The 26,857-nt window shown below is 37.1% G+C and overlaps 1 protein-coding gene across 1 annotated transcript; it reads left to right on the top strand.

Moving 5' to 3' along the window:
* Nucleotides 1–9,423: 9,423 nt before the first annotated feature.
* Nucleotides 9,424–25,286, top strand: LOC121409016 (external NADH-ubiquinone oxidoreductase 1, mitochondrial-like). Its single transcript, XM_041600792.1, has 3 exons — nt 9,424–11,144; nt 11,874–11,964; nt 24,210–25,286. The coding sequence occupies exons 1-3, from the start codon at nt 10,666–10,668 to the stop codon at nt 24,228–24,230; spliced, it is 591 nt and encodes a 196-aa protein (XP_041456726.1). The 5' UTR covers nt 9,424–10,665; the 3' UTR covers nt 24,231–25,286.
* The last annotated feature ends 1,571 nt before the right edge of the window (nt 25,287–26,857 follow it).

The following is a 26,857-nucleotide window of genomic DNA, read 5'->3' as shown; positions in this document are numbered from 1 at the left end:
TTTTCTTGCTGGCTTTGCTATCTCGTATGGCATGGGAGTCACTTAAAACTTCGGCCTAGAGGGAGACACTACATTGTCACCTTTCCAGCTACTATATGCCTCACTACATTAAAACCACACGATTCTCTCTGGTCATGCTCTTTAACTCTGTTAATTTTCATATTCATCTATCGGCATTACTAGTTTTATCAATAATATAGGCCTATGCGTCTGGGAAACTTGCTTCCATTACAGTTCTTTCCTTTCAAGTACCTATATATTCTATCACGAATATATGATGATAATTTATTTCTTAAAAAGTTAAAAGTTTGACTGTAATATTTGTTTTTCTTCATTCCACATAAAATTTGGATCGTTTGGAATTCTCTTCAGTGATGACGTGAATAGAAATGTACTTATTAAGAATATATCACGTGAAAGCCTTATAGCTTTGGTAAAGGGTCAATAATGTGATTGATAATCGAATATCATCTAATATGACAGTCTTACTGAAGCGTAGAGACCGTTAGATAATTTTCAAACTGCACTTCTCTGAGAACATTGCAAATATTCAAATCTTGTTTATATAGGGCCTTGATCTTGGATATATAGCGCCCTCTCTCGGCGATGCTAGTTTTAAATTAAAAAAATGGGCATTCAAGCACTTATCTTATAAATTTAGTGATTAGATATCCAAAAGTTACAGACAAAGAACATTATCTTGTCAGTTTCAGCCCATTCCATGATTTGGAATAGGATTTAATTGAAAGACAAAAACACACAGATATTTTAATTTGATCGGGTGACCCGATCAAGTTAAATTTCCATGTTAAATCGCAAAATTTATCCTGTAAAACACATTTTCATTTCATATCCTCCACATCATAACTGTTATGGGGCTTATCAATTCATATTAGCTAGCAATGAATTGGAATAGTGATAGGTGCATTTTGGTGGATTTACCAAAACTATACACAAGCTTTAATGAATAATGCTAGCGCGAAACGCGTACACTGACCTGAAATAGAATATTATTTGAGCAATCTATTTTGTTGGTGTACTCAGATCATTAGTGTTCTTTCTCTTTTTATCCTCCATATTCAAACCTACATAGTCGACCTTTCTGTATTTCTACATCACTGTCCTATTCCACATCACTGTCCTATTCACCTCAACTGCCCAATGAATGCAAAACATTGACCCAGAACAGTCACTCTATTTCATGTGAATGACCCATCACCAACTTGTATACTAATTATTGTTTGATTACAGTATTCCTTCCATCCTGTCACCACATTTTTAATTATTTACTCAAGTACCTGTTTTCTATCAAAATAAGAGTTTTCTTAACCCTAAATTAGTACTCTCTATCAGCTTTATTAATGGTTTATTTACCCATGCCTTTTTATAGTAACGACTTGATTGTATTTGTTTTTAGAATTTACTTCATCTTTGTTACTTAATTGATTCAGTTGCATATTATATACACCCTGTTTTCTTGTACATATTCTGTTCACGCACTATATTGCATAATTTTATATATCTTATATCGACTGTGTTTACTTGATTTGTCCTTTTTTCAATGGAATAAATGAAATTGAATTAAATAAAATGTGATGGCGAAGCGCGTGCATTTTTTTGCTCTATAATAATCTGATTTAATTTCAAAATTACTTTCCAATCTCCCTCTCCTTGTTTCATTAACTTTCCTTCATATTCTCCTTTTCTACTTTTCCTCAGCCCTTTGGCTGTTAGTAAACGGGGGAGGGGTCAGACCAAAACTTGGTAATTTTTTAGTAACACATAGGTCCGTATTCTGAAGTCGGGTTTAACTTAGACCATGGTCTAACTCTGTGCTAAAATTATGGGAAGCCAAAAGTGTCAAGATTTTTATTAAGTTGTATGTTTCTCATGTTTACTGTGCTCTTTCCTGATTCATCGATGGCGAAGACAATCACCTATTTATACGTCGTAGACAATTATGAATGACTTGAGAGCCAAATGAGCTGAAATATGATATCTCTACTGTTAGTGATTTATGTAACAATTGGCTATCCATACTTAAACCACAACTTTAAACCTGAGTTTAAGTTAAACCTGACTTCAGAATACGGGCCATAAAGTTAAATTTTATTGTATATATTTTTCACAAAATCAACTGGTATAGGGTCTATTATAAAGTATAACGTCTTTGGGTGCACCGCATCAAATCGTAACTAAAAAAAACAAGATGAACCAAATAATTTGTTTGGCTCCTTTCTCATAAAGTAGAAACTTTTGATCTCAACACAAAGAAAAAAATCGAAGAATTGCGTCGAAACTTTCGGCTGCGAAATGCAGCCTTCTCCAGCGATGACCGAAGCGACCCGATTCGACCTGGTGACGTATAGCGATCGATACTTGGGGGTCGTAGACACTCGGGAAGCTTGTATCGCATCGCCCTCCGCCACAGTGGCGTAGCAAGGATTTTTTTTCCGGGGGGGGGGCACTGGGGGTCCTTGCATTTTAAATCTTATTGGGGGGAATTTTTTTCTCTGTGTGTATGTGTCACAGGGGCGGATCCAGCTTATGCCTAATAAGGAGTGGGGCCCGAAATTATTTTACCCATATTTTCCCCGATTTACCGCTCAAAGTTGATTTTTGTTTGTTTGAAGGTGTAGTTCTCACAGTCACTTCTTAGATTTATTTTAATAAAACAACATTGATATGTAATAATATCAAAAGCCCTGTATAGCGAGAGCGAGGCCCGCGAATTAATTTCTTATTTATTAATCTAAAATGCTTATTGAGACTTTGTTGATATTAAGACTTGAAAACAGGACATTTTACGATGTTTTAAGCATTTTGTAATTATGAATAGGCCTACGCATGGGATGATACATTGATACTAGCGTTAATGGCCAGCCAAATTTTTAAAACTGTAATGAAAAGGGGATTTATATAATCAATATAGAGGCATACATAACTTACCAATCAAAATGTAAGCACGCAGCACAGATAGGACGACGTTTTGACAATCACATCTGAAAAGGGATATTTTCATAATTTTATCACGAAGACAATAGGAACTTGGTAAATCAAATAATCCGACAACGCAGCGTGAGCTGAAAGTGTTGATATTTAGCCTACAAAAAGGAAATTTTACAATTTGTAAATGAAAAAAATATATAATGAGAGTTTTTGTCCGAGCTGACATAAGCTTTCTATAATGAGTTCAAAGCTAGATATTTTAGGCTCTATATATCAGTCTATTGAGCAAGATATGAATCTCATCGAACAGCATTGCGAGTGTAAGGCGACGATTGTGCGATAATGAAATAAATTGCAGTTGATTTCTTATCTAAACAAACAAATGAAAGTTTTGCTTTATTCGCTGTCTTGTTTATTCCGTATATTATATTTGGGTTATTTGCCTGATTCAGTGAGGGATAGAGAGGGGGGGGGGGGGTGATGTACGATGGGAGCTGGAAGTAGCGAGAAAAAAGAAATGGGAAGAAGTAAACTGAAAGAGACACCGGGGGCACTTACATTGACGAGTGGATACCATGCGCGACCAAAAAAACCACGTAAAAAGGATGTCCTTTTCACGATAGGGCACGTTACGTACGTAACGTGATAAGGGTGTCAAAAACACAAAAATAATGAAAAAAGGGTATCTATTTCGCTAGGAAATTACGTGTTTAGGGTCGAATTTGCGGGGATGATAAAACAAAATTAAAATGTTTTATAAAGGATGTCCTTTTTGCCCCAACACTACGTGTTTAGAGTCCTATTTGGGCGAGGTGTATAAGGTGGGGTCGTACTAAAGGTAAGGTAAAGCCGACGACCGAAGGACCCGTAACAATAAAACATTCCTGTACTTGTTTAGGGGTTCATTTCAGGGAATATTTGCCAAGTGTATCGTTTTGTTTCCAATACTTGTTAAGGGTAGGGTTTCACACGCCAATACTTGTTAAGGGGTGCATTTTCAGAATATGGAAATTACGTGTTTAGGGTGCTTTTCGAGACCCCATAGTCGCGCATGGTATCCACTTGTGAATGAAAGTGGCCCCCCGGGAAGAGACAACGATGGAGAGAGAACGATAAGGAAAAGGAATAGACTAGAAATGAGGGACTAGGGCTTTGGGGGTCCGATGATTAGGATACAATTTATATGTTAAATCAGTGTTTCAAAGACCAGTTAGAGGTTTTTCTCGGAAATATTGGCTCTCTATTTTATTGAGATCGGTCCCAGCTTCTTTGATTCCTCTCTAATCTAGCATCGATTTATTCAGTCTTCATCAGTTCACTCGTCATTCTGCAAGCAATAAACGCAATGCAGTTCAAGATCCAACATTAGATATAAAGGTACAAAAAAATGCTATGCGCGTTATTTACCTTGCTTGTTTTTTTTACTAAATAACAAGTTCTACATTTGGTGAATGATATATACCTCCTTGTGGGCCGTAGGTCGGACATGATCCATGATTATTTTGATTATCATTTTCATCAGTGCCTCATGCTTCATTACTGGTGGATCGAGGGGTAGGGGGGGGGGCACATTCGCCCATGCTCACTCGAACACTCGAAACGCATAATCAAATTTGTAATGTAACTTGTAACACAATTAGTGTGCCTCCTCCCCATTTTAAAAACAAAAATTTTGGGGGTCAAATTTGCCATGGACAAAATGACCTTAATAAATTTTGGGTGAATTTTTTTTTTTTTGCTGTCAACTTTTCCTCTGGAAAAATGTGCCCCCTCCTTTTGGAAAATCATGCATCCGCTCCTGACCATCATTATCAGGGGCGGATCCAGGATTTTGAAATAGGGTGGGCCCAAGCGGCGAGGGAGCGAAGAGACCGAGCGGGGGAGGGTGTGGGAGGGGGGATACCCCCCTCCCACGGCAAGGACTTTTTCAAAAAATCATGTCTTTAGAAGAAAAATGCACACTTAAATCACTGTAACTTCATGAATAAAAGACACATACTGACTCATTTAGGAGCTGGTTTCCAGTCACACACCGTATAAGCGGTCATTCAAAACATACATTTGGCAAAGGCTCTTCACTTGCTTGCATCGTGTGATTGAAACGTCAAATTTAAATGATACGAAACTGAGACTTGTAATCGATAAGTTCCGAATAATCTATCTGTTTATTGTCATTTGTGTATTTACATTGTGTGTTTCAAACGAGAATTGTTTAGTCGTATGGCAACATGCATAAAATTTGGTTCTTTTTTCCCCAATGAATGCACATTAAAGTGTTACAAACTACAGAAAAAACGACATCATCTTCTGGTAATCAACCTTTTCCCTCGTATTATTTTCAAATCATCTTCAATAATCCAGTCATTCTGCACAACCTCAAAGTAATATAATGCTTCTTAAGGGGATTCTCATCATTTTTATTGTTTACGTTCAAAGTCTCTCATCGCGTTGCCATCTTAACTTATGACCAGCCAGGATGAAATTGTATTTATATTTATTTTAACATAAGATAATCAATTTTTACGAAGCACTTGTTAAAACTATACCACAAATAATTAAATAAGGTCAATGATAAAATGCTAGAAAATTCATGTGAGGAGCTTTGATATCCAGTCGATAATTGTAAAAGTTATAACTATCAGTTGTAATGAAATTACAACTTGTTTAGACCATGAATTCATATAGGCTTCCAATTTGATGTTTTTTTCTACATGTTGAATCAATGTATACTAGCTTTCCAACCAACAAAGTAAATGTTGTAAACTGTATTGATTGCCTTCTGTTGGGCAAAGCTATTCCTGCCAAGTTTGAGCTCAATCATGACTTTTATTTTTTAAGATGAAAATGTGGAAAGTTTATTTATGCAAGGCAAACGAAGAACAGACGAAATAGTGGAATTTAATTACTCACACTATAATATATAAGGGATATACTTTTAAAGCTCTGCACTATATAGATCCCGTTTGCTGCCTGTGCAAGTCTCGAGGTTCTGTGGGCATAGCCACAAAATATTATATACGTTTTTCGTAAGTGAAATACTTCAGTAAATAATTTAATAACGAATATCACACCCAAATGTATTTCTATGACATGCATGATTAATTCAAGGAAGTTTTGCCGTACAATGCATTATCACGTAAGCGCGATTGGAGGAATGTTATGAGAATGTCCCGCTTTAGATTTAATACCGTATCCTCCCATTTTGTCATAATTATATTGTGTTAAGATACTGCATACTTAACTAGTTCATCATCATTACAATGTTGTGATTGCTTTCAGCTAGGTTTGTGTCTGTTCAGTGGTGTTGATCTTTTTTTTGCGTAATCGCTGGTACAAATTTAGTTTCTGAAAAAGAGATAATGATTTTTTTTCATATTCGTTGGAATGATTGCTTCGGCGAAACTTAGTTGGGGCGCCCTGGATAATATGCCTCTGAATCTACCAGAAAGTGTAAAAGTTAGTTTACATTATAAATACAAATATGTCTGACCTATACATTTCAGTGAAAACGTACATGACCAAGGCAGAATGATAATGCTGCGCACGTGGCGCCCGATATAGGGCTTCATCTTTGAGTGAAGAATAATCTCGGGGATAGACATTATCATTCGCATCGTTGACACTTTCTCTCGCGATCTGTTACTTACAATTTACATGTATTTGCCATAAAGACGGACAAACGCATGTTACAAAAAACACAAAATTTCGGGAAAAAATGATATTCAATCCAACATCTTCACACTGGTCACTGCACTGCAACTCCCGATTACAAGTGGTGCAACTTTCCAACCAATCGACTTGCGCGCCCTGGAATTCCGGAATTTACATATTGCAATACAGTATGACAGAGGTGCATTTGTGCGAACACAAAGGCCATGAGCGTAAGTTAAAATATAGTTTTGACTAGATCTAGCCCTTGAAATTGACTACATTGTACCAATCCAGTAAATATAACCATCAAAAAAAAAAAAAAAAAAAACCGGCGAAAATAGGGGGTGCGCGCGCCCGGGGCGCCCCCCTCTGGATCCGCCACTGATTATCACCTCTGTATCAACATTATCGATCACCACGGTCACCACCGGCACCATTATCATCACATCCACCACCAGCATCATCACCACAGTTATTATCATCATCGTCATCATCACGGCAACATCATCATCCCCACCACCGCCACTATCCCCGCACTATCCACCATCATCACCAGGCACCAGCATCATCACCATCCTTATCACCATGGGTATCATCACTATATAATATTCTCACCACCGGCATATCATCACCATCATCATCGTCGTCATCATCGTCATCCTCATCATTCATCACCATCATCGACAAAGCACCACCACCATCACAATGCCCATGGGCCGGCCGTCGGGCTCTTGGGCTGGCAGTGGCGCGCGGCCGCGCCGCCGCCCCGTTACCGGGTACGTTTGAAATATCTGGCGGGAGACGGTGTCTGCCTAGATCGACTGCACGCATTTTTTTTTTATTCAGTCCCGGTATTCGTTCTGTTACTATTACAATAAAGGTAAGAAGAATCTCATCCTTTATTATTTTTTTTCGGGGGGGGGGGGGAGGGGGGTGATCGAGTGCCAGAGTGGAACTCTATCTGCCTGTGGCTGTGTTTTTGAGCTCCGGACCGTAGACCAGCTGGTGAACTCCGGGCTGCTACGCGGGCGCGTGCCGGAGCTCCTGGCAGGGTTATTTTTTATGAAGTCTTTCAAAACAACACACAGTATTCTGTATGTGGGAACGCGAATACTCTCTGTTCTTGAACTTGGTTCCACTACTGCTAGGGGACTGTCAAAATTTTAAATTAACCCCCATGGCCCAAAATACATCATTCCTGCCTAAATATGTTGATGGGGAACATATCAGGGGTCACTGCTCTACCTAGACAGGAATAACCGTCGTTTCTGGGGATTTATTCAACAATTTCTGACATTTTTTACTGTAATATGTATGGTGAGTGGAGCCAACGCAGTTCAGCGGAACAACCAAAATACAGAGACTGAAGCTATTGGTCTATGCTTTACCCTAGTCCTAGACAGCTGGCAGCCGTCTGTTTCGAGGAGTTTTTTAACATTTTAAAAAAAAAAATTCTCCTCGCACACAGACAGCTCACTATCGTGCAGTCACCAATCACCACTAGGGGACTTGCAATGCAAAATCCCCCCGTCGGGGCTTTTTAATGAATAAAAATTTTGAAAATTAACGTGACCAAAATGCAAATTAATATTCCCTCTTGGTATTAATTGCCAAAAAACGGAGAAAAATCAAGTTAAAAAGAACAAAAACAGTGACTTACCTCGGCTGTCGTGCAAATTCACTTCCCCGTTTTATCCGATCTTAAGTACATAAACATATGGCCATTGAGTCCCCTGTACAGATCACGCTAGAACTTCAGTCTATGTATTTGGTGAGTGAAGCCAACGGAGTTCAGCTGAACAACCAACATAACAGAGACCGAAGCTTTTAGTCTATGCTCTACCTAAAGTAACCTAATACCACTACCAGTATACCCAGTTGTTTTGTGTCCAGACAATCAATTTTAGAAAGTCATTTGGAAAAATTTACAAGCGAAGTTTCATCAGTTTTTAGTACAAATGATAATAAAGGGGGGCAGACTGCCCCTCCCTGACGAGTCACAACTGATGCAGGGACGTACCCCCCCTTTTGAGAAGCAAAATTTACAATTTGTATGTAAAAATGCAATGAAAACAGATGTGTGCCCTCTCGTTTGAAGCCTATTTTTTTTGCTTGTCAATTTTTTTTCTGGTATGAAATCTCCTTTATTTGTGATTGAAGACATATTTTTTTGGGGGGGGGCTTGTCAAATTTTTTCGCGGACGAAATTTCTTAAAAATTTGTCCCCCTTTTGGAAAATTCTGGGTACGCTGCTGGTCGGGGTGCTGCTGCAGCCGGAGGTCAATGGAAATTTCTTACACAATAATATTAACGTTTGACCAAAAGCTGTTTAATATGTTGGGTGTTCTGCTGAGCTCTGGCCCATTGGCTCCACTCACCAATTACAAAGACCAAAGTTCTAACTTGATCGATCTGTACAGTGATCGAGGCACACACATACCCACACTCAGCATTCATAACTACCAGTGATTACAGAATACCCCAGGGGGGGGGCACTTCCATTGACGAGTGGATACCATGGGTCTCGAAAAAACACCCTAAAAACTTATTTTCCATATTCTGAATATGCACCCCTTAACAAGTACAGCGATGGACGATTGTATTACCTTTACCTACATCATGGGGTTTAGAACAACCCCACCTCCCAGCATCTTGTGCAAATCGTACTCTTGCTAATTAATTAGTGTTGACTTTTGGGGCAAAAAGTATATCCTGTATAAAACATTTTATTCTTAATTTTTTTAGACCCTCGCAAATTTGACTCTTAACACGTAGCTTTCCTACAAAAATCGATACCCTTTTTTCAATATTTTAGTGTTTTTGACAACCTTATTATGTTACGTATGTAACATGCCCTTGAAAGACATCCTTTTTTCATGTTATTTTGGTCGTGAATGGTATCCACTCCCAAATATCAAATCCCAGCCATGGCGTAGTGTCCTTCGGCCAGGAATTCCTCCACAGTGTGCTGCACTCAACCCAGGTGAGGTAAATAGGTACTGGCACCAAGTAGTTCCTCAAAAAGCTGTGTACACCTGAATCAGTAGCCTACACATGGCTTAGCCGAGTAGTAATAGCAGGGCCCGCTGGGAGAACAGTTTTCAGAACTGAAGTGGCTACCCTGGGTAAATATACTGTCATTATTATTGTTATATAGTGTCCCGGGAAGGTTGATACAGGACGCGTGAAAAAATGTTGAAATACGAGGCGTCTGGTCACCGTCTCGACCACTTTAGGTTTCTCTCCTACAATGGGAAAGGATATATTTTGCTTGTTGAATCCTGTGGTTAATTTTTTATAGTATGTTTCTTGGGTTGGAAGTCATATATGTGATTAAAAAGGGATATTTGAAAAGTTAATAAAATTTGAATTGGATTACAATGCAGTCTTGTATAAGCTTTTCATTGAGGATGGAGGGGATGCATTTTCAAAAAGTTGGTTCTCATTGACAAAAATATGTATGACTGATCTTAGAGTTTGAATGCCTGCCTGGATAAAGAAAAGAAAATGTCAAGGGGGGTATTCCCTTAGTTATAGCCCTGCAATTGCTACAAAATCACGAAGGATTCACTCCAAAATAACATATTTCTACAAAAATGTGTTGTCAGTTGTTTGTAATCACAAGAAGAGGTAGATGAAATAACATTGTTGAGTCAAATTAGAATCTAAAAGTTTAATAAGGGGGATACATGCAGAATGTCTCCTCTGATGCTGCAATTTTGCCTTTATGTGTACATACTCTTGCAAATGCAATTCTGACCTCTGGAGCCAGATTGCATCTTCAAATGTTTTGGAGACACTTATCAAATATCTCCAAAATCATTTTTTTTATTTTGGAGGTATTTGATAAGTGCAAAAGGCTTTTAATAAGGTCATTTTGGTTAAAGAGTTATACAAGTTTGGATAGCCTACAAACTTTTGATGTTATTGACTAAACTTGGTAATTGTAAACATTAGAAATTATTTTATTAACAAGGAATCACTGGTCCTGAATCACTGTTTTTCCATAACACCACAACTATTTTTGTTATTATCTATAGGTGAAAAAAGTCCAAAACTACGAGCATGGAAAAGTATGCTACATGTCTCCAAAAATTGTTGAAAATGCATTCCGGCTTCAGAGGTCAGAATTGCATTTCTCTCAGCACCTGGCTTCGACCTGTCATCCCTAGAAGTCATCAGCAGATCCATACAGGAAGGATGCTCTCTCGAAGCTCACTGCATTGTAGGTCGTGTTGCTCAGTAACAAAGTTCCAAAGAGGAAGGATCACCAGATCTCAATCTCTCAGAAAATCGTCCACCCCCTCATCATACTCTGCAGCTGCTGATCCATCTCTGGCACCATCAACAGTAACACAGGCGTCAAAGGTCTCCAGACCTGGAAGTCGTCAAAAGCTTGTCATACTAGGGACTGGATGGGGTAGCTACAGTGTCTTGAAGAACATTGACAAGTCACTATACGATGTAGTGGTTGTTAGTCCCAGGAACCACTTCCTCTTTACCCCTCTTTTAGCGAGCACAACAGTTGGAACCTTAGAATTCAGGTTTGTGTTACTCTGCTTCAGTGCATCACTGATGCATACTGTTCCCTTTGCTGCATCATTTCATCCTTTTTTATAAAGAACCTGAATTTTTTATGAAAAATACTCTTCTTACCAAAATCCCATTTATCTAATACCCCTGCCTATTGGAGAAAGTTGAAAATTCTTTGTTTAGACTTAAATTTTCATCACTAAAATTAGCGCAACAATTTTTAGGATGTTCGCACCCTGGTGTTTTCACATTTTTCAAAAGATGATGCACACCTCTATCCCTTTGCTCCTGCTTCAGCTCTACATTAGCAATTGAATTCCTCTCTCATCAAGAAGGTAAAGTAATACGTTCTTGATCTCATCGTTCTTAAAAATCTTTTGTTGGGTGTCTCAGAAAAGAGGCAAAATGTAGATTTTAACAGGGTCTTACATATTGTTGAATTTGGGTGAAGTATTTTTTTCAGCAACAGTACTTCAAATCGACCATCTTTTTCTTCCTCTTCTTATTCTTTCTATTATTCTGTCTCTTCCTATTCCTCTCCTCCCTCAATATCATCCTCATATTTTCTATTCTTGGACAACTTAGACTTGTTGTATTAAAACTTATATCTTGAGTATAGCATACATGTACTAAAGTAAACATAAGTCTAATTTGAATAGATGTATATTTTCTTTGTCGGTGTTTGAAGCTTCGAAATAGAACTACAAATGTAAGATTTCCTTTGTGCTTTCTTTCTTAAGGAGTATCATTGAGCCAGTAAGGAACACAGGATTTCGTCAGAGTGACCATTTTCATCTTGCAGAGGCTGTTAAATTGGATACAAAGAAGAAGGTACTGTAGTTCCAGTCAGTGGCGTAAATCCATGACGTCATACTATTCGAGTGGGGGGAATGAAATCCCTCCTGTACAATACATTCACTGATTGGATTTACGCCAATGGCTTCAGTCATATTTCATTGGAAGGGGAGGGATTTAGTCTATCAATTATTTGAATCAGGTTTTTGGGAGAGCTCACAGCAACAGTGAGCCTTCGATGCGCAATACCATCAAAATAGCATCGCTCTCATTCAAAATCTGAACTTTAGGGGCAACCTGGGCACCACGTTGAGATAGTTGAAGGGGTTCCTAATTTCTGCAACCCAGGTGTTCTGCACCAGGCTACTGTTCAGAGAGCTACCTAAAAGATATGCTTTGGCTAAAGATATAATTTTGAGGCATTGCAATTAGCTCTTGCACACCCGAGGGTCAGGGGCCTATCAGAGGAATGCCTTGACATTTCAATGGATGATTCCAAGGGGGGGGGGGGCGCTCTTTCAACAATTCTTTGGGATCTCCACAAAAAATTTCCTGGTCCTGAGGAGTGGTCAGTGGCTCTTGACCAGGCAACAAGCTGATCTGTCCATAAAACCCAGCGCACACTATGCGATTGCACTAGGATCCGATTGCAACAAGTTGTCAAATTCCCTCTCAGTGCAATCGTATCGTATTCCAACGCACACATTGCACCAGCCCTGCAGTGAGCAGCTGCATCTCGTGGCGCATCTACTTTTGCAGTCACCAAGTGGACCCATCTGCATTGTTTTTTCTGGGTTTGCGGGACATTGTCGACAAGTGCACGTCCACATTTCTTCATGTACATTTTAAGAATTACCAGCAACACCTAATATTATTGGTGAGTGGGTTTTCAGCGAGCATCCATTCCATACAAGACAGACGCCCCTTTGTACTAAATCAGTATCATTGAATCAGTAATGAACACAGTCTTTTGTTGCTTTCACTTGCTGTCTTTAATGGGTTATTCCCTTTTCAATACATATTTTTTTTCATATTTCTTTCAACGTTTGAATATTTACCCAATATAGTTACATCTTTAGTGTTTTATATATTCACTATATTATAGTTTATGTACTGCCAGTGGAGTATCAGTTTCTATCTTTATAATATGGAACAATGAAATAAATCTGAAACTGCAATCTTGGTATTTTCATGAATTGATATCATCAATATTTGTTTACTTTTATATGTAAATGATAAATGATGATTCACATCATTATATAAGAAATATTTACGTGGTAAAACAAAGAGTGAGAGGGGGTATTTTAATTTTAATTGAGGAATGTGCCATGATTAACACATTCTTGGCATGCAAGGACACAATAACTCCTTACAATCTAAAATTTCACCATTGATAAGGAAGCAAGGCACAAACAAAAGCATTCCACTTTTCCAGTCTATTTTTTAACATGCAAAATGAAGATGAGAGCACAGGGTCAAATTCATTTTTTTTTCATGGAAATGACTTTGAACTACTTGTACAGCAGGCGATAGATGAAAGGGACTTGATATAGAAAATTCATTACATCTATCAAACAAAATAGATGTCGAGGACAAACTATTTTTTAAAGTGAATCTGGAAATTTGTCTTCATTATATGGCTCCATATGTAGTTTGTGCTCCTGGTTTAAAATTCTTATCACTTTCCACCACACTGATGAAATGCTGCAAACCTTCCTCCAGCTTCTATTGATTGATTTATGTCTATCTCCAAGGCAACAGGCATATCACCATCCCCTATGCGTAAAACAAAGCAAAAAGGGTAAAAATCAAGTGTCAAATTTTATTATTTTTCATATGACAGTTGCATATTTGATATAATGATTTGTTGATGCCGATTAAAATAAATAGGTGCACACATTGGTAGCAATCACATTTCATGTGATGTATGATAGATAGAACCTTGTAGGTGAGATGCCTTGCTCACAGGCATAAAATGCCTTGCAGGGATAGCACTTCAGATTTTCATTTACTAGTGAAGTCAGGCACCCTAGTCCACATTGCCATAGCATGCATGGGAGACACTAATGGTGGTCATGGTAATTCAGCTCCTAATTGTTTGATCTTAACATGAAAAGACACGTGGTCTTTCATATTGTGCTTGGACAGTCTGACTTAAAATGGAGTTAACTCTGACAAAACATTGGTTTTAATAGAAAAATGAGAGAGGTATCATCAATTTGTGAAGCCCAAAAATATGAAATATCCATCAGAATAATTCCACAAAGTGCTTTTATCTCTCTCAAGAGTTCCAGATTAAATGTACATGTACCTGGTTTTTTTTATCTTTGCCAACAAGTACAGTAAACCACCTTGGTCCCCAAGGGGCAATTAATTATAATTGAGGATTTTTTTTCATTCTGTTATGTGATGTCAGAAAATTGCTTCTTTTAAAAGTTCTATCTCTGTTCTCGTTTTCCAACAATTTCCATTAGTATGTTTGTCTAATTCAAAAAAAGAAACAACTTGGCATCAAAGAAATTCTCAGTCATTCTTTTGTCTCTGACTTACCTGTGGGTGTATCACAGCTGCGCGAGTTCTTGCGCTCAGTCACGCCACGACGACGGGCCTTATATGTACGATGATGGGATCCAGGGAAAGTTGACTCTTGAAATAGAAAATGAAATATATACCATTTTGGGGCCTTTTCTCTGTCAAAACTGGTTTTATCTTTACCAACCCTACAGATTACTGAATTCATTTATACATTTGGTAAGACCTGCAAAAAAATTGTTTTCATTTAGCTTTATAGAAGGGGGAAAAAGGCAGAACTGAAATAATGATTTTTTTTTCCTTAAGATAACAGATAAAAACAGATGAGGGAAGAAGAATAATTAGGTTGGACCTACATCATCCTCAGATTGTGACCCAGCATGGATTGGGCATATATATTGTGTGGTGTACATGTTAATGTATATGCTATGCTTATTTAGGAAATAGACCCAACATTTGGCTAGAATCTCATGTCTTTTCCTAATGTCTGAGCAATAACAAAATTTCTTCAAAACGCTTTGTCACATTCTAAAAATTTTTTGAAAACAGACTTTTAGGTGGTCATTTAATTTGATTCTGGGTGAACTCATTTTGAAATCGTTACCATAACTGGCATTTTATTTTTAAGTTCTTTCTCATTTTGTTTTAAAATTGCAATTCATCCGCTATAAATCAATCACTCCCAATTTTTTGTGAAAACTCATGTCTCGTAATGTCTCTTATACCCTTGTAACTCCTTGTCCCTATGAATTGCAGTGTAATTTTCTTTCATGTATGATTTAATTTCTTCTACCTTACTGTTTACTATATTGAATTGTTAGGCACCTTGAGTATTCCCTGTAGTGGATATCATTATTTGAGGTGGTGTCGATTACTAGATTCTGATTATTCAAAACTTCAATCAGTCATGTAGACCTATTTTTTGTGAAACATGTTATATTAATAGATAAAAATCAAGAATCAATATTTGGAATATGTTCTTTGGGAATGAATTCAGTCTATGGAAGATGTGTAGCAAGATGTAGTCAGCAGAAGAACCCATGAAACAGAGCCAGAAGCTTTTGGTCTATTCAAAGCATGATGATACTAGCGTGCATATTTGATGATTCTGATAGGAAAAGACTAATAGCGCCCCCTTCGTAAATATTCATATCTGAATGATACGCGCCTTAGAACCCAACATAACAACAACGTTAATATAATTACTATTTTCCCCAAGGTTTCATGAGCCTAGTTACAACAGGAAGGCAAAAGATATTCGTTCGACCCAACCCATTCGATTTTTTTTTTCAATTTGATATTGCTGATTGACAAATGTGTATAAATATGATTGAAAATCTAACACTGATTCTAGAAATGGTAACTACTGAACTTCCTTTGCCCAATTATATCAATGACTTTGGAACTATTATTTGACTGGCGGAAGAATAAGGGCTATGTTACTGTTTCAGTTGATAAATTTGATCCCATCATAGTTGTCTTCATAATTTTTTTTTAAATGAGCTGGCTACGATAACCTTCTCTGCTCAGATATGGAATGTCAGATATATATCCTATCCAATGGTAGTAAACATTCAACCCTCTAATTTCACGTTTATTTTTTAGGATTTTTTTTAAAGGTGCTATTTTAACACAAGTCTATGGGGAATATTTCACACGCGTGACACCCCAAGTATCCAAAGTCATTTTTTAACGGTTATTATTGATTTTGCAATCACAAACAATCACAATATTTACATATCATTGGTATAATTAATGAAAAAAAGGTACTAACAGCAGTAATAATGACAAGCATGAAAACAAACAAAAGAGTAAGTGACAAGAAGTACATATATTTCGAGCCAAAGAAAGCCAGACACCACAGATTATCTAGCAGAGAAACAAAATCCCCCTTAAAGGACAAGTCCACCCCAATAAATTGATGATATCAATTAAAAGAGAAAAATCCAACAAGCATAGCACTGAAAATTTCATCAAAATCAGATGTAAAATAAGAAAGTTATGACATTTTTAAGTTTTGCTTAATTTTACAAAACAGTCATTTGCACATCCTGGTCGATGAGGAGACTGATGACGTAATCCACTCACCATTTCTTTTGTATTTTGTTGTATGAGTTTTTCCTCATCAAGTGAAACAATTCCTCCCTGAACACGTGGAATAAGCATCGTTTAATATATGGTTTGGTGAAGTTGGTCTTTTATTGTCTAATATGAAAAAAAATTACTTCAATTATAATTTGAAGAATAAAAAACAAATAGTGAGTGAAGGACATCGACTGTCTCATTCGCATTTGGCTGAATTGTGCATATTACTGTTTTGTGTGAAATAAGTGAAACTTTAAATGTCAAAACTTTCTTATTTTACGTCCGATTTTGATGAAATTTTCAGTGTTATGCTAATTTGATTTTTCGCTATGTATTCAAATCAACATTTTTCTGGGTGGACTTTACCTTTAAGATTTAAACACCCAGCACTGACGCCAACCAGCAATCAAAAACGACCCTAGACTTTAAGATCGGCTCCATTACGATCATGGTGAATTAAAGGGTAGACAATTGACGAATGTGTCAAGGTTCCTTCCTTTTGAAAAATACCTACTTTGTGCGTCTAAAGATTGAATAATGTCAATAAATCTTTGAAAAGAAGATATGTGAACTGAAATCAAATAACCTGTAGCACAATAATGAATGATATGGTAATCTGGTGGCTGTTTCATAAAGCTGTTCTTTGACTTTGAGCAGGGAGTTGGGAGATGCTTATACTTAAATTTGTTCTTACTTGGTAAGTCAGTTACATGGGGATAGATAAAATTACAACAACAAGAAAGGATCGCCAGTCGTGCTTCAAGTCATTCGTAAATTACGAACAGCTTTATGAAACACGCCCAGATTTATTTTTTTGGAGGGGGGGGGGATGCCTCATAATTATCTACAACAACTTGGTAATGCAACATGCATGCTATATCTATGACACATCCTTCTGTCTTAAATGGGTACACGAGGCTGAAAATAGTATAATAAATAAACAGATTAAGAAAATAAAACAAAACACTGAAAATTTTTATCAATATCGGACAAGGAATAACAAAGCTATGGCATTTTAATAATAAATAATAATAATTAACATTTATATAGCGCTCAATACAACAGTTTCTAAGCGCATTGGAAAGAGAAAAAAGAAGTAGCAAATATAGTGAGAGAGAACAGGAAATGGAATTAAGAGGACTGCTAAATGAGGTAAGATTTGAGGAGTGTTTTGAAAGATTCGACAGTGGATGCATTACGGATGGAAATGGGGAGATTGTTCCAGAGTTGGGCAAGAGCAGAAAAAGCACGATCTCCGTAACGGGTAAAAGTGCGGGGTCCTAGAGATAGTCGAAGGTGAGCAGTAGAAGATCGGAGACGTTGAGTTGCAGAGGATGAGGGACAGAGAGAGATAAGATTTTGAAGGTAGGATGGGGCGAGACCATGAATGATTTTATAGACAAGGAGAAGGAGCTTGAAAATAATTCTATTATGAACTTGAAGCCAATGGAGGGAGTAGAGAATAGGGGTAATATGTTCAAATTTCTTTGTGACGGTTACCAATCTAGCTGCAGTATTTTGAATTCTTTGAAGGGGGGCTATACTGGATTGAGGTAAACCAGCAAGTAAAGCATTACAATAATCTAAATAGGATGATACATAGGCATGTACTATACTTTCAGTAGATGATTTATCAAGATACTTTCTTAACTTCCCTATCTTTCAAATACCCCATGATGCACAACGACAAACATTTCTGATATGCTGGTTAAGGGTCAAGTTGTTATCAATAATAACTCCAAGGTCCCTATCTGAACCACTGATATTTCCAGCGAGAAAATGTAAACAAGGTAAATGACCTGTGCTCCTAAACCTAGAGAAAACATGCAGCATCTCAGTTTTTAGTTCATTGAGCTGAACCTTGTTGTCGGATGACCAACGCTTGATATCAGCAATGCAGCTATTAAAGATTTGTATTCCGGTGAAACAGTTCTTGGCATGTCTTCATGAATATTCAGTGAGCAAACTGATGTCATATCCCCACTTGTTCTTTTGTATTTTATTATATGAAATTGGGTTTATTCATTTTTTTTGTCCTCAAGAACCCAAAATATTGCAATAACAACTAATTAAGTGCATTAGATATTCATTGCTGCAAATTGTTTAATTATAATTCACATATTCACGAGAAAATGAAATGAAGATTTCATGTTAATAACATAAGAAAAAGGAAAGTGGTGCCATGTAATAAATATTCATGACGACGTGCATATAATTGTTTTTGTCTCACCTGCGAAGCAAAGTGAGACTATAGGCGCCGCTTTTCCGACGGCGACGGCGGCGGCGGCGGCGTCAACATCAAATCTTAACCTGAGGTTAAGTTTTTGAAATGACATCATAACTTAGAAAGTATATGGACCTAGTTAATAAAACTTGGCCATAAGGTTAATCAAGTATTACTGAACATCCTATTAGAGTTTCATGTCACATGACCAAGGTCAAAGGTCATTTAGGGTCAATGAACTTAGACCATGTTGGAGGAATCAACATCGAAATCTTAACCTGAGGTTAAGTTTTTGAAATGTCATAACTTAGAAAATATATGGACCTAGTTCATGAAACTTGGACATAAGGCTAATCAAGTATCAATGAACATCCTGCATGAGTTTCACGTCACATGACCAAGGTCAAAGGTCATTTAGGGTCAATGAACTTTGGACGAATTGGGGATATCTGTTGAATTCCCATCATAACTTTGAAAGTTTATGGATCTGATTCATGAAACGTGGACATAATAGTAATCAAGCATCACTGAACATTTTGTGCAAGTTTCAGGTCACATGATCAAGGTCAAAGGTCATTTAGGGTCAATGAACTTTGGCCGAATTGGGGATATCTGTTGAATTCCCATCATAACTTTGAAAGTTTATGGATCTGATTCATGAAACTTGGACATAATAGTAATCAAGCATCAGTGAACATTTTGTGCAAGTTTCAGGTCTCATGATTAAGGTCAAAGGTCATTTAGGGTCAATGAACTTTGGCCGAATCGGGGGTATCTGTTGAATTACCATCATAACTTTGAAAGTTTATTGGTCTAGTTCGTTAAACTTGGACATTAGAGTAATCAAGTATCACTGAACATCCTGTGCGTGTTTCAGGTCACATGTCCAAGGTCAAAGGTCAATGAACTTTAGCCGAATTGGGTGTATCTGTTGAATTACCATCATAACTTTGAAAGTTTATGGATCTGATTCATGAAACTTGTACATAAGAGTAATCAAGTATCACTGAACATCCTGTTCCAGTTTCAGGTCACATGATCAAGGTCAAAGGTCATGTAAGGTCAATGAACTTTGGCCATGTTGGGGTTTTTCGTTGAATAACCATCATATCTCTGTAAGTTTATTGGTCTAGTTCATAAAAAGAGGACATAAGAGTAACCATGTATCACTGAACATCTTGTGCGAGTTAGAGTAGTATGCAAAGTCAGCACTGCTGCTATATTGAACCGCGTGATGCAGGTGAGACGGCCAGAGGCATTCCACTTGTTACAATATATTGCGAAATTTTAGAATTCAATAAATTCGCTATTATTAGATTTTGCTGAAATTAAATTGAAATCTCGTTTCCTTTTTCCGTCTCGAAATAAAAAAACACGAATTATCTGATCGTACCGCCGCCAAGGTACGATTAGATGATGATTCCTTTTCCTTTGGCCAAAACGGAATATTAAAGACCAAAGCCTTTGCGTAAGGGGTGGAGCCAGAACTAACCACCTATATTGCTGGCTGGCCTTGACAAACCTTGATCATGTTGATGTTAACAATTTTGTACTATCCACCTTGGTTTTAAACTATGGCTCTGAAAAAAATATCAGTTCCAACTGACTTTCTGTACATAGGCTATTGCTGTACCCATGGCTGGTAACTTAATTTGTACGTGTACCACCAACTGAATATTTTAGACCCATCCCAAAGTACAATTGTTTGTATTATCATTCCATCATCCTAGGTAAAGGTGTTGTGTTTATGAGGCATAAACCAATGTATTAAAACTAAAATGCGTAGATAGAGAGGAGATGCTACATTTTTGAAGAGCCATAATTTAAAATCAAGGTGGATAGTTGTTGGTATCAAGGAATGACATGGCCGGCCAGCTATAGTGCCTAGTCCCGGCTCCGCCCCTTTTGCAAAAGCTTCCGCAGTCTTCACAATTCCGTTTGGTCAAAGGAAAATGAATTATCGAATCGTATCTTGACGGGGTACGATCGATGTCGTGTTTCTGATTTCGAAACGGAAAAGGAAATGAGATTTGTTGGTTTCGTGAACACAAAACAGAAAAGGTAAACGAGAATTTCAATTCAATTTTGTGTTTTTCAAAGGAAAAACTAAAAATTGAATTATGTATGTAAAAACAGTAAAACGGAAAAATTAACCCTTTTTCTGTTTTCCCGTTTTTGCATATTTCTTTCTTGAATCAAAATATTGAAAAATTACTTTTTTTTCTGAATAGAATCAATTTTCACTCAATAGTTCGTTTTTGCTCTTTCCGTTTCGACATCAGAAAATGGAACTATCTAAAAGTACATTGATTACGATGAATGACGCGTTTAACAGCAGAGATTGAAGCTTGACAGTGGACATGGTTGATATGTAAAATTATGCCAGTCACTCACAAAAATTAGCAGGGGTGCCCGGGGAGTAGGGGTAGGATTTTAATGAAATTTTGAAGGGAAAAATCCAATGAAATAAATACCTTACAACAAAGTAGGTTTCGTATTTACCCTTTAAACCCCAAACCTGGAAAAAGTGGATTTTGTACCTCTTGCCTTCGATGGATTATATTTACTCTGTTACCCGTGACAGTTTTGACGCAAGAAATGTTATGTATATAGAATAGAAATCACAAGAATGAATTATGTATTTTCTGTATAGTTGACCTTTGAACTTCTGTTACATTTTTTAGAAACACCCTGTATACACATGATTACAGCCGAGGCAACTAGTCATTATTTCATTGATTATAAAAAAGGTTAACTTAATAATTATATTCCGAAGGTCTTCCTTTCCCATCCATGTGACTTTAGAAGAAAATGTATATATCAATATACACACACAAACATCCACCTACGAGTACACTCACCTGTTTTCGTTGGGTATTCGGCCATTAGAATAAATGCAACCAGAACAAGCACCAGAAGACCCTTCATTTTTCTTGAAGATTATGAGATAGATGCTGCAATGAAGTGAGTCTCTAAAGAAATGCAAATGTACTATTCAAGGGGCATGGTGTGGGAAATGTATCAACAAATATTTCTCAGATTGTTTTCTCACTTTTCAGCCCATCAATAGAAGCACTGGGGCTCATGCAGGGAGATTCTTACATTTCATTTGAACTGATTATATTTATGCAGATGAAAGGTTTGATTCAAGGACAGGTTTATCGCATAACAGATCGTGAACTTTTTATTCGTTTATACTGTATGGCAATAAGTCCCCAGGAGTAAGTCATTACGCAATTCAGTGTTTTGTTTGAAATGTGTGTGTCACTAGGCTGATATAATAGGCCTGATCATGCATTTCTTATTCTTTGGTCACGTTCTTCAATGAAAGCCATTTTATTGTTCACTGCAACATTCCCACATTGTCCCTTCTGTATATCATGCAAATTCATCTTCAGGAGGCAGTATGTTGCTTGCTCTCTTTCAGTTCACTGCCCCTCAACTCTATTCTCATCCAAATTATCGGCATCTTATTGCATCATATCAGAAGCGTCAATGTGGAATTATGAATTCATTGTTAAAATTCAAACCAAACATAATTATGCGATTGGCGCGAATAAAAAAGCAAATTTCTTTCTCCATAACTCTCGTCAACAAGTTTTACATTGAGGGAGTTATCCATTTACGAATAACCTGTATTGAAAAAGAGACCTTACAAATCTTTTTTTTATTGTTGTACGACTTCTTTCTTTACCGTATATTGTATTCTGCGCTGTTTAACAGACTGGTTTGAGGACTTTTTTTCTCTCTCTCTCTTCTTATTCTTTAAACAACAAAACACTAGTTCGTAGTTCCATTCTGCGCATGATAAGAGGAAGGTCATTGGTACTAAAGTGACAGGTCATTGGTACTAAAGTGACATGGTGTTTTTTTGATGAGACAAGCACCAACTTTGATGATTTGATTATTCATATTTTCCTTTGAAACAAAAACAGCAATGCGTCCACGAACGACTGGTATTTCACAGTTTGCCAAGTACATTGTACACCTTGCATTTTATGCATTCATAGTAGAAATGCACAAAATACCTTCATAGGGTGTTTATGTCACCTGGTGGGTGTTTCATGGAAGTTGTCAGCACTGACTAAATTGTCAGTGCTGACAATTTCAGTGAAATCCTTGGTTTTGATTGGCTGAAAGGCAATGGCTCTGACTGTTACTATGGTAACTGTCGGAGAAAGCCAACTTGTCAGTGCTGACTACTTTCATGAAACGGTCCCCTGGTCTATTCAATTTCTTCATCCTGCTATGTAAGGCATGCTTAGGTAATATCTTGCTTTGAAATCTGCCTATCATAATGAAAGAAATGAAAGGTCGCTTGAAAAACATTGTCCATGAAGTAACTACGATGATGGGTCTTGACTTAACAGCCCTTTTCTTTTAAAAATGAATCAGCTACAATTGTATGGAAAATTGCTCTAATTTTGTATATTGCCTTATGTACTGATTTTGTCTTGTTTTGATTATTATTTTGCCTTTGTTTTGAAACAATTTGGTAAAAATGAAGAGCTGCTATATGATAATTAAGTTTGTCAAAGGTGAAAGAAATAATTGGAATTGCCTGTTTTAATCTGAAGATAATCTTAGATCTTTCTTCATTCATTTATTAGAAATAAACAAATCCATGTTTATTCATAAATGGTGTATTTTCATCTTATTCATTTAAAAAATTAATATTTATCGGAATTTTCTGGAATCAGCCGGTCTTAAGTTCTTTGTAGTTCATTACAATCTGTATCTGCTGAAATTGATTTTTTTTTCATTGTATCATTTGGGTGGTCGAGCTGTGCTCTGCTACCCATCAATCATTGACCAAGATAGGTCTTCAGACATGCGAACTATTCCCTTTAGGAGTATTTGTTCCTATTTTTTTGCTCCGAACATGTCAATACTTTTTTTGGTATGATTTGTTACCTAAAACAATTTTTAGAAATTCCGATCATGGAGTATGTTTTAATAAATTCAGCGCGCGACACTAGCACCGGTATGACGGTCCTAGACCATTCGGGTCAGTAACTTGTTGCGTGAAAAGAGCAAGTAAATTCTTGCCAAAGAGCACATGCATGATTGAAAGGGTGAATTCTCAAGTTTCCAAGTAGAGTCATTTCACATGGGTTTTTTTTTCCACCAATCTCACTACAACAGGCTGACGGTTGTTACGTTGAGACATTAAAAAAAAAATCTTTATTGTCATTTTTTCCGTCTAAGTATCAGGACCATGATGTAAAACAGTTTTTAACTGATCTTGTCATCCTGAATAAATATATTTGAATAAATAAATGAAAAATAAATAAATACCTTTTTTGTTGTTGTAGAAGGTTGGCAGGTCTGGGTCATATTCATTTTGTATTTGTATGTTATGTTAGAATAGAGCAGTTCGGAGTAACCTCGTGGGCATTTTGGTCAAATGACATTTCATTATTTTTTCTTTATATGATAGGCAGACTTCAAAGCAAGATAATATGTAAGCATGCTTTACAAAGCACGATGCAGAAATTGAATAGACCAGGTGACTAGAATAGCACACCAATGAACACTCCATAAAGGTATTTGTTGCATTTATACTTTGAATGTATTGTTATAACAATGTACTTGGTCAACTGTGAAAGACCAGTCGCTAGTAGCGACGCATTGGTGTTGTTTTGTGTGGATCTTATGAAAAGCACAAGCGAAACATGGCTATATGCATAATTCTCCAGATAATTTACCTAGGATAAATAAGAGCAGACCGTAATTGGGTTAGGGGTGGCGGTGTTACTTTATATATTTCACAAAATCTTACATTCAAGATTCGTATAATGATATTAAACTATCACATGCAAAGCCTTGGTTGAGAGATTGAAAATTCTAGTTCTAAAAAGTCATAGGATTATTTATCGACCACCTGACTCAAATTCCGATTTTTTTTCACGATGAAATGAGATTTTTTTCTTGAAAAATTTAATGAAAACAAACAAATGTTCCTGCTCGGGGATTTAATATTAATTCCTTGCCCTCAACTGACAATCGCATTTCAACAAATTTCATGAAATTGGAATGTGTATTCATTTGGATTTTTCCCCTTTATTAACGAACCCACAAGGATACGCTTATGGTAATTTTTGACTGTCGAGGTTTGCCTCTCTTTAGCATGATACTCGGGATGCATAGGATGCGATCAAGCTCATAATTGAAATATACGAATTATATTATGACATGTGTCTTTATTATATTCATACTGTCAATTTAACCCCCCCCCCCCTTCCCCCGTTTTTTGTCTCGCCTGCATAGCAGAGCGAGACTATAGGCGCCGCTTTTCTGACGGAGGCGCGGCGGTGACGTCAACATAAAAATAGTCTTTACCTAAGGTTAAGTTTTTGAAATGACATCATAACTTAGAAAGTATGAACCTGGTTCATGAAACTCGCACATAAGGGTAATGAGGTATTACAGATCATCATACCCGAGTTTCAGGTCACGTGACCAAGGTCATGAAGTATTACTAAACATCCTGCCTTGGTTTCAGGTCACATTACCAAGGTCAATGGTCGTTTAGGGTCAATGAACTTAGACCATGTCGGGGAATCAATATCGAAATCTTAACCAAAGTCTAGTTTTTGAAATGTCATCATAACTTAGAAAGTATGTGGACCTAGTTAATGAAACTCGCACATAAGGGTAGTGATGTATTACAGAACATCGTACCCGAGTTTCAGGTCACATGACCAAGGTCAAAGGTCATTTAGCGTAAATGAACGTTGGGCATGTTAGGGGTATTTGTTGAATTAAATTGCCATCATAACTGCGAATGTTTATGGATCTAGTTCATGAAATGCTATGTTGAATCGCGTAATGCAGGCGAGACTGCCAGATAAGAGGCGCTCCACTTGTTTTAACTAGAAAAATTCTCAGAACCATTTTATGTAAAGAAAGCAATGATATTTAAAGTTTTGTGTTTTTGCAAAATAGATGCACATGCTGGTCGTAATGCAAAATAGGTGAGCTGATCCAGGATATTCCGAGGGGGGCACTGCCGGATGTGCTTTTACCTGGATCCGCGACTGAGGGGACCTAACTCATGGAATAACTCACACACTCACTACTTCTTTGGTATCTATGAAATATGAAGTATTTGAACTCTCCTAATTTTCATGGGAAACAAACTTTATTACCATTGTTTTAATAGTTTTAATGGTTCAATCAAGTTCCTAATTTTCAAATCGGCAAAAGATTCAAACAATAAAAAAGAAGAAATGGCGGCTGATTGACACCATCGATTCTCCCATTTGTTTAATACCGAGTTGTGCAAAAAATTTAAATGTCATAGTTTTTGTCTCACCTGCATAGCAGAGTGAGACTATAGGCGACGGCGGCGGCGTCAACATCAAATCTTAACCTGAGGTTAAGTTTTTGAAATGACATCATAACTTAGAAAGTATATGGACCTAGTTCATGAAACGTGGCCATAAGGTTAATCAAGTATTACTGAACATTCTGTGCAAGTTTCAGGTCACATGATCAAGGTCAAAGGTCATTTAGGGTCAATGAACTTTGGCCGAATTGCGGGGTATCTGTTGAATTACCATCATAACTTTAAAAGTATGTTGGTCTAGTTCATAAAACTTGGACATAAGAGTAATCAAGTATCATTGAACATCCTGTGCGCATTTTAGGTCACATGACCAAGGTCAAAGGTCAAAGAACTTTGGCCATAATGGGTGTATCTGTTGAATTACCATCATAACTTCGCAAGTTTATTGATCTGACTTTTGAAACTTGGACATAAGAGTAATCAAGTATCACTGAATATCCTGTGCAAGTTTCAGGTCACATGATCAAGGTCAAAGGTCATGTGAGATCAATGAACTTTGGCCACATTGGGGATATTAATTGAATTACCATCCTATCTCTGTAAAGTGTATTGTTCTAGTTCATAAAACGTGGAAATAAGAGTAACCAAGTATCACTGAACATCTTGTGCGAGTTATAGTAGTTTTCAAAGTCAGCACTGCTGCTATGTTGAATCGCGTGATGCAGGTGAGACGGCCAGAGGCATTCCACTTGTCTTATTTTACGTCCGATTTTAATGAAAATTTAAGCGTTATGCAT

Source organism: Lytechinus variegatus, chromosome 2, assembly GCF_018143015.1.
Source record: "Lytechinus variegatus isolate NC3 chromosome 2, Lvar_3.0, whole genome shotgun sequence".
In the NCBI taxonomy this organism is placed as follows: Eukaryota; Metazoa; Echinodermata; class Echinoidea; order Temnopleuroida; family Toxopneustidae; genus Lytechinus; species Lytechinus variegatus.
Note: the sequence above shows the minus strand (reverse complement) of the source record. Positions and strands in the feature narration are given on the sequence as shown.